The sequence below is a fragment of the Tinamus guttatus genome, unplaced genomic scaffold (assembly GCF_059628265.1).
Source record: "Tinamus guttatus ecotype Peru unplaced genomic scaffold, ASM5962826v1 Tinamus_guttatus_pri_ptg000150l, whole genome shotgun sequence".
NCBI lineage: Eukaryota > Metazoa > Chordata > Aves > Tinamiformes > Tinamidae > Tinamus > Tinamus guttatus.
The window spans coordinates 1,495,255-1,508,654 of NW_028288684.1; the positions used below are offsets into that span (position 1 = coordinate 1,495,255).

The 13,400-nt window shown below is 50.1% G+C and overlaps 1 protein-coding gene across 1 annotated transcript in view; it reads left to right on the plus strand.

Annotated features, from left to right (window-relative positions):
* Nucleotides 1–6,924: 6,924 nt before the first annotated feature.
* The window catches only part of FOXO1 (forkhead box O1), a 61,731-nt gene continuing 55,255 nt past the window's right edge, over nt 6,925–13,400 (plus strand). Inside the window, exon 1 of the mRNA XM_088522252.1 lies at nt 6,925–7,590. Coding sequence (XP_088378378.1) covers nt 7,000–7,590 — 591 coding nt within the window. The 5' untranslated portion in view covers nt 6,925–6,999. The remainder of the gene's footprint in view (nt 7,591–13,400) is intronic.

Here is a 13,400-nt window from a genome sequence, read left to right on the forward strand (position 1 = left end):
TTCATAGCCTCACACTGGACTCTTTCCATGTCTCTCTTGTATTGGGGAGCCCAGCAGTGGATCCAGGACTCCAGATGTGGCCTCACTAGAGCTGAGTAGAGGGGGAGGATCACTTCTCCTTTCCTGCTGGCAACACTCTTCCCAATGCACCTCAAGATACCATTGGCCTTTTTGGCCACAAGGGCACATTGCTGTGTCATGGTCAGCTTGTCCACCAGGATGCCCAGGTCATTCCCTGCAGAGCTGCTCTCCAAGTCAGCCCCCAGCATGTCCTGGTGCATGGGGTTATTCCTCCCCAGGTGCAGGAATAGACTTCTTTGTCCTTGTCTTCTTCCATCATCTTCCCCTTTTATCTCAGCAGATAATACCATTCTTGAACCATCTTCCTACCCCTCTCAGAGCAATGTCTGAGCATTCCTGCCTTCGCTCTTCCTCTCGGTCCTCAAGTTGCCACATGCTTGGTGCTGGTTAAAATCAGTGCCCTGGAGGGGCTTGTAGGAGATGAGTGCCAACATCTTAAGAAGCGTAGAAGGTATGTAACGTTCATCGCTCAGTCTCCAGGGTGATAACTTGTTTTTTCTTTTTCTTTCTTTCTTTTTTTTTTTTTAATTTCCTCTCCCAGAATATTCAGGCTGATGTCCCTGGACCCTCCCTCACCATGATTCAGGGAGCTCTGAAGATGGTAAATCCCTTTTGAGCTTGTGCACTAGCTTTGGCAGGCTGAGGCAAGAGCTGCTGGGGTTAGATGAGTACCTATGCTTGCACTCCCAATTTAGACGTAATATTAAAAGAAAAGGCCCTAGAAGTGGCAGAGAAAGCACCCGTTTAGGTACTTAGGCAAGTTCAAAGAGATGTGGATTACTATATATTCAATTGCCTCATGACACTGCAAGTAGCTGAAAGGGCATGGATGCTTGTTCAGGCACCGTGGAGAAGGCAGGTCTGCCTGGCCATGTCAAACCCCTAACAACACTCTCGGGACCTAGAATTGAATTTCCTACTTTTCATGGTAGGAGGTTGCTGTGCTGTTTTGCAGCAGGTTTCTTGCACAGAACTGATGAGGTTTTTTGAGTCTGGTGATAGGAATGTGTTCGTTCTTGTGTTTAAAGTGAATCTTCAGCCATGCCATGGAGTTTTTAAAAGACTGAGCGTAGATGTATGGGCAAAAGAAAGAAAAAAAAAAGATTTGAGTGAAGAGCTTGTTGAAAAAAAAATATAAATATGTATAAAAATATCAGCTGAAAGGAAAATGTTTTTGGCAGATTTTGAAAAATTTGGAAAAATTCTGCACTGCATCTCCTGTAATGCAGAAATGGAGTTTTGCAACAGAGCTCTACAACACTCAGTTTCCAAGAAGCCCAATTCTGTCAGGGAGTTCTTTTAAACTCATTTTCATCCCTTGTCTATCCTATTTCATTTCCCAACCTGTTTGGGATGGGGCACTGCTGGACAAGGGCTTCTTTGCAGACTGCCCCTGGATTTTGTATTTTTTCCATCTCCGCCTGCTTTAGTTGTGAACGCCACTAGGAAACACAAGGGCTGTGCATACAGCGCAGCAATGCGAACCATAGGCTGGGACTAAATTGAAAGCAAGCAGTGAAGGCCAAGGCAAACCAGCGCATGGCACAAGGTGAAGCAGCAGCTTTGCAGCTCAGGCCTGGGCACATGGACCTCACTGCGGGTGCAGGACGGTGCTGGTGGCAGCTGCTCAGGGCCTTTTCCACATTCTCATGGGCTGTTTTGCGAAAGTTCCTCTTTGGGGGGCTTTTCTGCATTCTTCCTCTGCCTTCTTTCTTTATGCTCTGCAAAGTTATGCTTCTGTCCTTGCTCCTTGGCCGTTTTCCTCCTTTCTGTGTTTTTTTCCCCCCTTTCGTTTCTTGCTATTTTCCCCTTGTGAGCTCTTTGGGCAGTTTCCTTATCTCCCCCACCTTACCCTTCTTATCTCTTCCCTCTTTGCTCCTTTTCCCCTCCTCGTCCTCCGTGGTGTTTCCTGCACCTCTGGCTCATCGTGAGGCGGAGGTGTCCTGTGAACCTCTGCCCCGACGAGCAAAGTCCCCTGGACCTAGAGGGAGACACCAGTGGCTCCAGGTCCCCATGTGAGCCTCCACTTGGTCCTTTTCTTGTAAGCTGTGCCTGCACCAGTCAGGTCAGTAGCCACAGATGGATCAGTGAGTGGCTTTCAAGGAGCCACCGCTGATTTCTCTGCGGATGCAGCGATGTTTCGAGGTGCGCCCCACTCTCTTCCCAGCCTTGAGCCCCTCCTAAACCCCACTGGTTTAGGGGAGCAGCGGAGGCACGTCCTGTGCTTGCCTTCGTCTTGCTACCACAGGGCAGAGGTGCAAAGAATCCTAGCAGAGCTTCACTGCTTGGCATGCACAAATGGAAAATTGAAACTACCAGTTGCTGCTCTTATCTGCCCTCATGCCAGTATGTGATGCGCTCTTGACTTTAGGAAGAACCTGCTGCTGAGCCCCTGCTTTCGGTTTCACTGGTGCCTCCTCCTCACAGAGCAGGGCTGGCTCGTATGGGGGAGTTTTGCATTTCCAGCGTGGGCTCAGACCAAGCCTTTCAGCCTTTAACTTCGAGGGTCGAGCAGTCAGACACAGGTTTTCTGCCTGTTTTACAGACAGGTAAACAGAGTCGCGGAGCCCCCGTGTTTCACAACAGGGGAGAGTCCAGCTGCCCCAGCTCGCAGCCCGTAGAAACGCGGCAGGTCGGGTGCAATCCGTGCTCATATCCCCCCGCCTCCCCTCCGAGCATCCTGTCCAAACACCGCCTGCCACGAAGCCCTGATCACCAGTGCACCGGGGATATACCCGTGCATGTCAAAACATCGCCTTGCTATTATTTTCCAAGAGCCTTTCCTGCTCGATAGATGTAGCATAATGTACATAATGCCTATGCACATGTGGAGCATATACATTCGGAGCACATTTGTGTACAAACCCCATTGCATACGTATATAAATATGCTAATTAATGACATGCAAACTTTTCGAGCATGAAACTAACAACGGAAAAATATATCTGGTTTTAAAAGCGAACTTTATTATGTCACAGATTTTGAGTATGCATTCTCTTTCTCCTTGTTGACAGGTAGCTATCGGTTTTCAGTGAAATAAAGGAAAAAAAGATGAAATAGTTGTCAAGCCCTGCATTGTACAATACCGTGAATTTTCCTTCATGCAGGCTGGAGAGGAACTGCTGAATTATACCATAACTGTCAAGCATCCTGTTTTTAGTTTGTTGCTCAAACACAATAAAATTATTTAATATACAAAAGCTATCATGCGAGGTAAGTTTTTTTTTTTTTTCCTCGAGCCGTATATAAAGGAAAACAACCAGAGAGAAACGCACCTGAAAGTGCTGAAACGGTGCATGTAGGATGTGGGAGAATATTGTAATGGATCATATTTACAACAAAACAGAAACCCGACACCCTGGAAAACACACACACTACTTGAACTATGTTTGCTTCCAGGCGCGCTGGCCTTTGCATGGGGGTGGGCCGGGTGATTCAGCTGAATCTGAAACCCGATAAACTCTCGCCTTCTGTTTTTGCATCACACTCAGTGATTGCACATGACACATTCAAAACAGATGTAACTACGTAGGCATCACCTTTGGTATTTATTATATCAATTCCTGGTAAGCAGAATATCACGGCAGTCACGGCGGGGGCATATTGTACTTCAGCCTGTCACATACGTATGTGTATATATATGTGTGTATGAGATGACACGGATTTAAGTCGTAGGTCTTGAGCCTAGATTAAGGAACCCTAACGGACAGATGGAAGAGGAGTCAAATACTCCATTCAGTTTGCCTGATTTTTCTGTTCATGAAGACTGTGATTTTTAGTAACTTATGCCTCATCTGAGTAGTGTCATTTTGTCTGAGAATCAAGAAATAGCCACATAGTCAGCAGGACTCTGAGCTCTGTTAATCACAGCAAGCAGCAAAGCCATATTATTGCTTCTTTGACTGGGCAAGCTTACGAGCACTTCTTGACGTGAATTCTTGCATAAACCAATTTAAACTGTGATTTCTTCAAACAATGCAACTTGGAAATACCATTTCCATGAACCTCCATCCCCCTCCCCATGGAAGGTCTTAACAGTTTGCATTTTTGCTGGTGCGGAGAACGAATGAAGCATGAATGTCGACAAAGGGAAGTGCACAAAAATATTTACTATTTTTTTTTAACTAAACTAAAACTATAAAACTTAACTAAAACAAAAAAAACCCAAGTATTCCTTTTGGTGTTTCTTCAGTCCAGGGTAGCACCACCTCAGCAGCCGCTAGGTCTGCGTTTAGATGCGGGGAGGCCGCTGGCAGCGCCGGGCCGGGAGCGGGGCTGCTCTGCCCAGACTGGGGCAGGAGGAGGGGGGCCTGGCTGCGGGCAGCTGTTGCTGTCCGGTTTGGAGACCTGCTGCTCCTGCAGCCTCGAGGAGGAGGAGGAGGAAGGTGGTGCCAGCTGATTTTGGGAGGGATTAGAAGACCCTTAAACCCCCCTTGCGGGTAATGGGGAAGGGTGCCCCTTTCCAGAAGGAAACTGGCAGTGCCGAAGGGAGCTGCTGCTCGGAGTTGGGCAGCCAAGGAGGATGCGCGTTGCACAGGCAGCCTCAGGTGGGCACGGAGAGCCTTCGTGTGCTGCTAAAATAGCTTCTGCTCTCCCGCTGTAGGGATATGTGTGGGGAAAAAAGAAGTGCTGCTCATAGAATATGAGCACTTTCAACTTCATGTAATCTGCATTTGAATTTTCTGGATTTTGGCTGCTTCAAACCGAGAATATGAATAAAAGGTGCTGCTTTATTCCAGGAATGATAAAAGGCAATCTTGCTATCTTTAATTTGAAAAAAAAAGTATATATATAATGCAAGACGATGCTACGGATGGTAGGAGAAATTGCAAGGTAGAGGAGTGGGAAATGGGAGCAGGAGTAGGAGTAGAGAAATGCAAAGGTGGAGTGTAGGAGGAGGGCTGTGGGAGTAGAAAATGAATCGCGGCGCATCCATCAGCATTTCAGCGTTGCGGGAGATGAGATAAACTTAACGCTGTCATTTGTAGATGCGATAAAAAATTCTTGCACTGAGCCATTGCTGTAACCGCGCGGCTGGAGGAGGAGGAGGGGGCTGGTGCGTCCCTGCCGCTCCGAGCCAGGGTGCTCTCCCTGATCCCAGGCACCGGCTGCGTCTAATGCTGCTGGATAGATCTGCTCCAGCTGAAACTTGGCCTGCTGGATATTAGGATGAGCTGGGACTAGCTGCCCTTTTCCAGCTGACCCCCCCGCCCCACCTGCTGTTTCACAATCCATGGGCTAAGCAATAAAGATCCGCGGGGTGAGTCCCTTACAGACTTGGATAACACAAAGACAACTTAAAGGCAAAGCACCCTTGCTGCTTAACAAGCAGCCCGCCTATCACAGGGTGTAATCGCCTTTGGCACTTCGGAAAATAAACACATGACAAAAGCATTGCTTTAAAATTTGATCAGTTACTATGCACTTATGCAGATGCGGACTCACTACAGGGCTGCGTGTCACCATGTGTCCTGGGCAGTGTTTCATAACAGACAGCACGTTCATGTGGACGGATGGTGTGTCCCTGAATTAAATGCTGTGGGCCTAAACGCAGTCTCCTCCTTCACCTCCTTCGTTGTTGTTACTCATTTTCAGAAAACATTTTTATAGGAACAATGAACTGCATGTAAATCATGTCACTGTCATCTGTCCAGGTGCAGGGACAGGGGCAGAGTAATGTGTTCAATGGCTTCTGGTGCAGCTACTCTGCTCTAGCAGGTCCTTTGACAAGTGTCACAGCTAGCTGTGAATTTTGTGACTTACCAGGCCACATCTAAGCACGCTGTTGAAATATTCCCACTAGAAAGAGGAGAAAAAAAGAAAGAAAAGGAAAACAGAACTTTTAAAAAGGAGGTTTTGCCACAAGGTGATGGAAAGCAATTGTGCCTCATCCTTGCGGTTGTCTTGTCCATAGATCAAGCAAATGTCTTCCTCTGGATTTTAAGGAGGACTTAACTTGTGCATCGCATTCAACACACACCTGTCTCCTTGCATGTTCATAGGCATGGGAGGCAGCAGTGGTGCGTCCCAAAACCTCTACCTCTTTGGAAGGGGGGAACCAACCCCTTCCTGTCCTGCGTGGCCTTGGGGGTGCTGGGGCAAACAATGCACAGTTGCTTTAAAGAGTGCATTATCCTCAGGCCGTGCAGCAGCCCAGTAGAGAACCATGATCCAGAGGTGGGTTTGTCCCCTGGGCAGATGTGGAGGAGAGTCTAGTCAGCCACCTGTGCGTGGGGCGAGGGATGGGGCTGGGTGGTGGTGGGGGGAGAAAAGAGGGAAAAAAAGGAAAAAGAGGAAAAGGAAAAAATGAAAAAAGAGGAAAAGAGAAAATAGAGAAAGGAAAAAGGAAAGAAAGGATGAAAAGAAAGAAAAAAGAAAAAGGAAAAAATAGAAAAAAGAGAAAAGAAAAAAGAAGAAGAGAAAGGGAAAAAATAAAAGAAAAGGAGAAGAAGAAATAATAATAAAAAGATAAAAAAAGAAAGAGGAAAAAGAGGAAGAAAATGGGGGAAAAAAAGGAAAAAAAAAGGAGTAAAATAAGCGGCGCGGGAGGGCAGCGCGCCCGGAGGCAGCGCGGGGGCACGGGCAGGCTCCGCCGCGGCCGGCGGGCGGCGGGCGCTGCCATTGGCGCGGGCCGCTCCGTCCCTCCCCGCCGCCGGGAGGAGGAGGAGGAGGAGGAGGAGGAGGAGGCGGGGAAGGCCGTGGGCGGGCGGCGCGGCGCGGCGCGGGGCGGCCGCTCCAGTCGGTGCGCGCCGGGCGGCCGGGTCGCTGCAGCCGCGCGCGGGGCAGGGAGCGGGGCCGGGGGGCAGCGCAGCCGCGCGGGGCGGCGGGGCCGGAGGGCGCCAGGCAGCAGGGCCCGCATGGGGCGGCGCTGAGGCGCCCTCGCCGCCGCTGCCGCGGGGTCCCGGTGCCGGTGCCGCCATGGCCGAGGCGCCACAGCTCGTGGACATCGACCCCGACTTCGAGCCGCTGCCGCGGCCCCGCTCATGCACGTGGCCGCTGCCGCGGCCGGACTTCAACGCGCCCAGCTCGGCCACGTCGAGCCCGGCGCCGTCGTGCGGGGGGCAGCCCGACGGGGCGGCCGGGGCCGCGGCAGGGCCGGCCGGGACCGCGGCGCTCGGCGCCGACTTCATCAGCAACCTGAGCCTGCTGGAGGAGAGCGAGGACTTCGCGCCGCTGCCGCCCGCCGACTGCCGCTGCGGGGACTTCCCGGCGGCCGAGCCCGGCTGCCGCCTGCACCCGCCGGGGCCGCCGCCGCCGGCGCCGCCGGTGCCGCCGGTGCCGCCGCCCGTGACCGGGCTGTCCCCGGGCCCCGTGACCGGGCAGCCCCGCAAGAGCAGCTCGTCGCGCCGCAATGCCTGGGGCAACCTGTCCTACGCGGACCTCATCACCAAGGCAATCGAGAGCTCCCCCGAGAAGCGGCTCACGCTCTCGCAGATCTATGAGTGGATGGTCAAGAGCGTGCCCTACTTCAAGGATAAGGGCGACAGCAACAGTTCTGCCGGCTGGAAGGTGAGCGGCGGCGGGGACCCCCCGGGGCACCCCCTCGGCGGTGCGCACGGGCAGCCTCGCTCCGGCCCGGCCCGATCCGACGGGGCGCGGAGCCGCCGCGGTGCCGAAGCGGCGCTTGCTGAGCTCCGGCCGCGCGCTTCTACTTTTAGTTATTTATTTGCCTTTATACATACATACATACATGCATACATATATATATATATCTTTAAAATAGGCAAGCGCTTGTGGCTTCCCTCGGCGGGGCAGGAGGCGCCTCTCGCCTCCCCCCGCAGCGGGGCAGCGCGCCGGGACTCGCCGCTCGCCGCCTCCCCCGCCGAAAGCAAAAGTTCAGGCCGTGTCACCGCGGCGGGCCGGGCTGCAGCGCCGCCCCCTTCCCGGCCCGGCCCGGCCCAGCCCGGTCCGGTCCGGCCGCGCAGCGCCCGGGGCTGAGCCGAGCGGGAGCCGCGCGTCCCGCCGGGGCGGCCCCGGTGCCGGGTCCCGGTGCCGCGAGCTGGGGGGAGGGAAGGAGGGTGCAGGGATGGGGAAAGAGCAGCGGCGGGACAAGGGTTGCAGAAGCAGCGCGTGTTTAATCAGTAAGCCGCCCTGTTTGTCCTCATGCTTTCGCCCAGCTTGGCTCGCAGGAGTTTCCGCGGGCGGCACGGGCTCCCCTCCGGGCCGGGACGTAGCTGCCTGCCCGGCTGTAACCCGCTGGCAGCAGCGTCTCCCGCTCTGCCCTGCGCCAACCGGAGCCGAGTGGCACCTTCTGCTCAGCCCCCGAGGGCCGTGGGCACCCGCCACCCGGCTCGCTCGTGGTGCCGCTGCCACATCATGAAGTGCCCGTGGTCCAGCCTGCGCGTCCCGAGGCAGCAGGACCTTCCTCCACCAGCCCGTCATCTCCGTAGGCAGCGGAGCAGGCAGCTCTGCCGCCAGCGCGTCTTCCTTGGAGGCTGCTGTCCAGAAGCTCCTTCCCACCTGACCCTGCTTCGGGGATGGAGCTGGGGTGAAGGGTGTCCTGGCACGGTGGCGTTACCCTGTTGCTTTAGCTGTGTACGTAAAGGCAGAGCCTCCTGCGACTGATTAAATTAGGGTAATAACCGTGCTCAGCGCTCTCCCGTAACGGCGTGTGGGGCTGCCGCGTTCAGGCTTCCCGTCAGGGAAAGTCAAATTCTGCGGTGGTGCAGGGCAGCCTGTTTTTGAGCTGTGTTATGCTTCGCTTGCTGGTGTCTGTAATACTTCTGGTTTAAAGAGGATGTCATCCAAAATGTGTGTTTTTATGCATAGGCTTTAATTGCATGGCTAAGAGTGTTTGTTATCTCTCTTCTTTGTAGATTTTATTTTATTTTAACCTTTTTTACAGGTAGCCAAGCGTCCCTTTAAGGAAAAGCAATGTTATCCTAAGCTAGTTTTTAACTGAAGGCTTTTAAAAATAATTTATTAACTTCCATCAGGGAGTTTGAATAGAGGATTGAAAGGATAATTGTGTGCAGGCATCTTTCTTGGGGAAGTTTAACAAAAGTGAAATGATTGATATCTGACAACTTTGGAAGAAAGTAGCTTGTCACTTGAAAACGCTGCTTTTCCAGTGATAGTTCATCCTCCTGGAAGAAAGTCAAGATATATCAAGTGCCTTTTCAGAATGAGTAGAAGAGCATAAGCAAATGAAGACAAAAATAAAAGCAAAGCAGAGGACTCCCAAATCCAGGGAGAGAAAGAAGAAACTGCCAGCAGTGTAGCTTAGTGGGTGTTTCTTATTTTATTACTGCTTCTTCCTATGCTGCTTCACTGCAGAATGAGCCTGGCATACCTTTTTTTTTCTGGCACACTAGGCACTCGCGATGCCTACAAACCTCTCGGGATAGGGAAAGCTGCTCCTGGTAGTTTGTTGGATGTGGAGCATTTCCTCTCGCCCCTCTCTGCCGGTGCCATGGGGATCCCGTGGCGTTTAGCCTGTAAGAGGCACATCTCGTTTCAACGTGCAGGGCTGAGACGATGTTCGTGGGGTTACGCAGCTTTGCTGCTCGAGGGGGGAGGTTTCTCTCCAGTCACTTTTTTTGGGCTATCCCGAGTCCAGCGACGGCCACTGGGGGTCAATGTTACAGCCGACCTGGTGGAGACGTCGGGCCCTTGCTCTGCTCATCGTGCTGAATCCGCGCGGCCCAGCCGTAACAGGGATTTCTTCGGTTCGGGATCTTCCTGCCGCGGCGGCCGGCTGCTCGCGGAGCAGTGGTCAGAGCTGCAATTTAAGCTCCAATTTAAGTGTGACTCAGTTGTGGGCGCTGGGAGTGGGGGTTGGCAGTAGCCTTTTCTGCTGACACCATGATGTGGGGTTTGCCCTGGAGCCTGGCACCCGCTTGCGGGTGTTGCACGGGGCTGTTTCGCCATCGGGGAGCTTTTATTCCCCCTGTGTTAAACTTCAAGGTGCTCCATCGTGTTGCAACTCCCATGTTTGTAAGTGTTAACCAGGTCCCTTGCAGTTGCACCCAAAATCTATGAAATTGCAAAGAAGTTAAAAATAATTTGTGCCTTTTTGCTTGGTGGCGACAGTCCTGTGTGTGTCTTGCAGAAGTTGAGAGCTGCTGCTCTTCTCCAGGTGGATCTGGGCTGCCCCCTTATAGTGGCTGATGTTGATCTACTTTTTTATTTTTCATCAACTAGAAGCGCTCAGCAGTGCCCACCTCATCTGCTGGGAGCTCAGGATAGCATCCAACCTTTTCTTGCTTCCTTCCCGATAAAGAAGGAAAGGTAGGGGCCAAAGACAGTAACTCAAAATCGCCAGCATTAGCTCCCTAATTGCTCTCAGTTGTACATACAAAGCAGTTGATTCTGGGCTTTCTTAGCACAAACTCTGCTTTAAGAAGAAAAAGAAACATCTCCAGCACCAAGCTGCAGGGGGGCAAAGTCCGTGTGAGCTCGGCGCGACGAAACCCGCGGCTGGACGTCAGCGAGGGCCGACAGCAACCGAAGCAGCTCGGAGGAGACAGAAGCAAGAACGAGATCTGCTGCAAAGATAACTGAGAAGCTGTTGTGAAAGCTGCATGGAAGAGCAAAACTTTTATTAAGCAGCCCAGTGAAAGCAGCGCTCGCTGTTATCACCCTGGTAACTTTGCTTGGAGCTGGTGGCTTTTGGTGAATCATTGTGTATAAAAAATGCTGCAGTCATGTGGCATGGGTATTCCCAGGTGTCTTTGCTTGATGTGGGAATAACCATGAGATTTATCACAGAGGAACCACCAGTTAAACTCCCATTGACACTTTTATTCTCCTGCTGTTGAAAAACAAATCAAAAATTTGAGTATGATGTTGGCTAAAATCACTGGTTGTTGGAAAGTGTGAGGTTTTGGTGGCATTCACCTCCAGCTAGTGATGTAAAGTAAGCAACATCCCGCTGTTGTAAAATAAATAACAGTGGCAAGTGTTAGGTGTGTACACTTATTTTCACTGCTTTGACTTCTCGTCCCAAGGAAGTCTGATCATCTAAGCTTCTCTGTTGCTGTTGTTGCATGAGATTGGGTGATACCTGGTTGCAGAAGGATGAAGGGGTGTTAGTCTGAGGACAAAACAGGGCTCATGTGTGGGGTAGCTTGACTGTAAGAGTATTCTGCAGCCATGACTTGCTCTGTGATGAGTTGGTCCCCATACAAAATAAATTTTGGGGTGTGCTGTATTTGATTGTATAGTCCTATGTGTTATAAAGTGTTTGCCAGACTCTGGGGAATTAAGAATACTCTTCATAGAAGTTATCTGAAGGGTTTGATTCTAGGTCTGTGAATAATGTCTGGACGGGCATTTGTCCAGACTTATTTAAAGGGAAACGGTAGCTTTCTATCACGCGGTGGTTCTTCCACATGGAAACATCAGGATGGTTGAACATTACCATGAAGATTTGCTTTGTGTTCCCTCCATGAGGCTTAAGGTGCTTAACTCTTTCCCTTTGTAACAGGAGATTTGTGAATCACTAGCATCACGCGTTGCATTGTGCATACATTCATTTGGGTGTGTATCCATCTATCTGTAGTTCTCTCCTATTTCTATGTATATGTATATATTATATATATGTTATATAAATGAAGTATTTTTCTGTTTATGAATTCCACCAACTTAAATCCTATCACAGTCATATCTCCTTGCCTGTGACACTAGTAATAGCTTGACTACCTTAAGAGGTAGTTGGGTTCCCTCTGTGCTACCTGCTGCCAGATGCCGGGAAAGGGCCATACCAGCTCCATCCACAGACACCCAGCTCTGGGTTTTGCTCCTTAGTGCCACTGAGTAGTTTGTAATAGTTAACTTCCAGTGTTGCTTGTGAGTCACCAGCTTGATTTTTGCTTAGTAAGTTAGAAAACTCGTGTGTGAAAGTTCAGCGAATTCTCTGCAGGCACAAGGTGTTCCTCCAGCCTGAGCCCCAATGGCTTTTGGAAGTGGGAAGGCTGCACCTAAATGCTGGCGCTTACTTGTTTGCTCCTTTTGGATTTAAATCTGATTCTCCTTCTGCGGTTGCACTTTTGGCAACCTTAGTGCTTGCTTGAAGGAAACGTGTGTTCTGGCCTCAGACTTGCAGGCTACTGCAGGTAGCATCTCCCTAGGGTGCAAGACCTTTCTCCTCCCTACCATTCCAGTGTCCTTTGGTGGTTTTGAGCTTCCAGTCTTGAATTAAAAGTTAAAAATCCTCTGTGTTTTCTTTGTCTGTGTTCTGTTTGCTGTTTTGCTGTGATGTCCATCCAGTTGTCGGTAGCATCGTGGGCAGGATTAAAAAAACGAAGCACCCGAGTGGCTCAGTAAGCCAACATCATGAGCTGAATTTTCCTGAAGTGCCCAACTTGCTCTTTGAAGAAGTTTAGTAGAAAAGGAGGTGCTGCTCCCTTTTCTGCTGTATTCCTTACAGAGCAGTTGGCTTTTTTCTTAATACTTATTTTCTTGTATTGCCTGCACTTTGCAAGTGTTTGGTGGAGTTAGGGGACTGGGGCTTTCGATGCCTAGGTTGGAAGGAGGAACCATATATATAAGAAGGTAAAAATATTTACTGAAATATTTAACTGTGTTTTTCTGATACAATGATCTGCAGTGAAACAGTTTTTTTTTTTTTTTTACTTCAGATTGATACACTCTTGAGCATTTTATCAGCCTTCTTCAGTTTCAGAGGATCGTGCTACATGCTACCCAGTTACATGCTACTCTGTTTACACTACTAATGAATATTTTGTAAAATGTGTGCTTGGCTTTTGCAAAATGTCGCTAGACTTTGCAGCCCCAGATATGTGAAATACGTAGGGTTGTGGTCCATAGAGGTTCTTACTGCAGTCTCTTCTTTTTGGGAGAAAACACTAGAAAACAAGGATTTTTAATGAAAATGACCGAATAACCTTCAGTAGTGAATTCCTGGTATCTTCACTGTTTTATTTCAGCAAATAGGTTTTTTAAGAAATATGTCAAGAGATGGATATATCCACTTTGTCTCTATCTCATATGAAGAAGGAACTTTAAATTTACCGATGCTGGCTACAACTAATTTCAGATAAGCATATGATAGCACATACTAATCTTTTAGGGAATTTGTATTTGTAACCTTGCAGTGCCAAAGTGAGTGTTTAACACTGGGGACTTGCTGCTCTTCATCACGATAAGCTGCACTTCAGAAGTGGAAAAAAAAGTGCACTGAAAAGAGGCCCCTTTCACAGAACTGCATCCGCATGGCCCCTCAAGAGGCTTCAGCCTGAATTGTATTTGTGCTGTCCACATTGAAGTATTATTTCTGAAGATACTTAGTAAATGTTAGTCATGTGTGTTCATCAATCAAAGCTGCTTCATTCCTACACTTTACTGTGTGCTGTGCA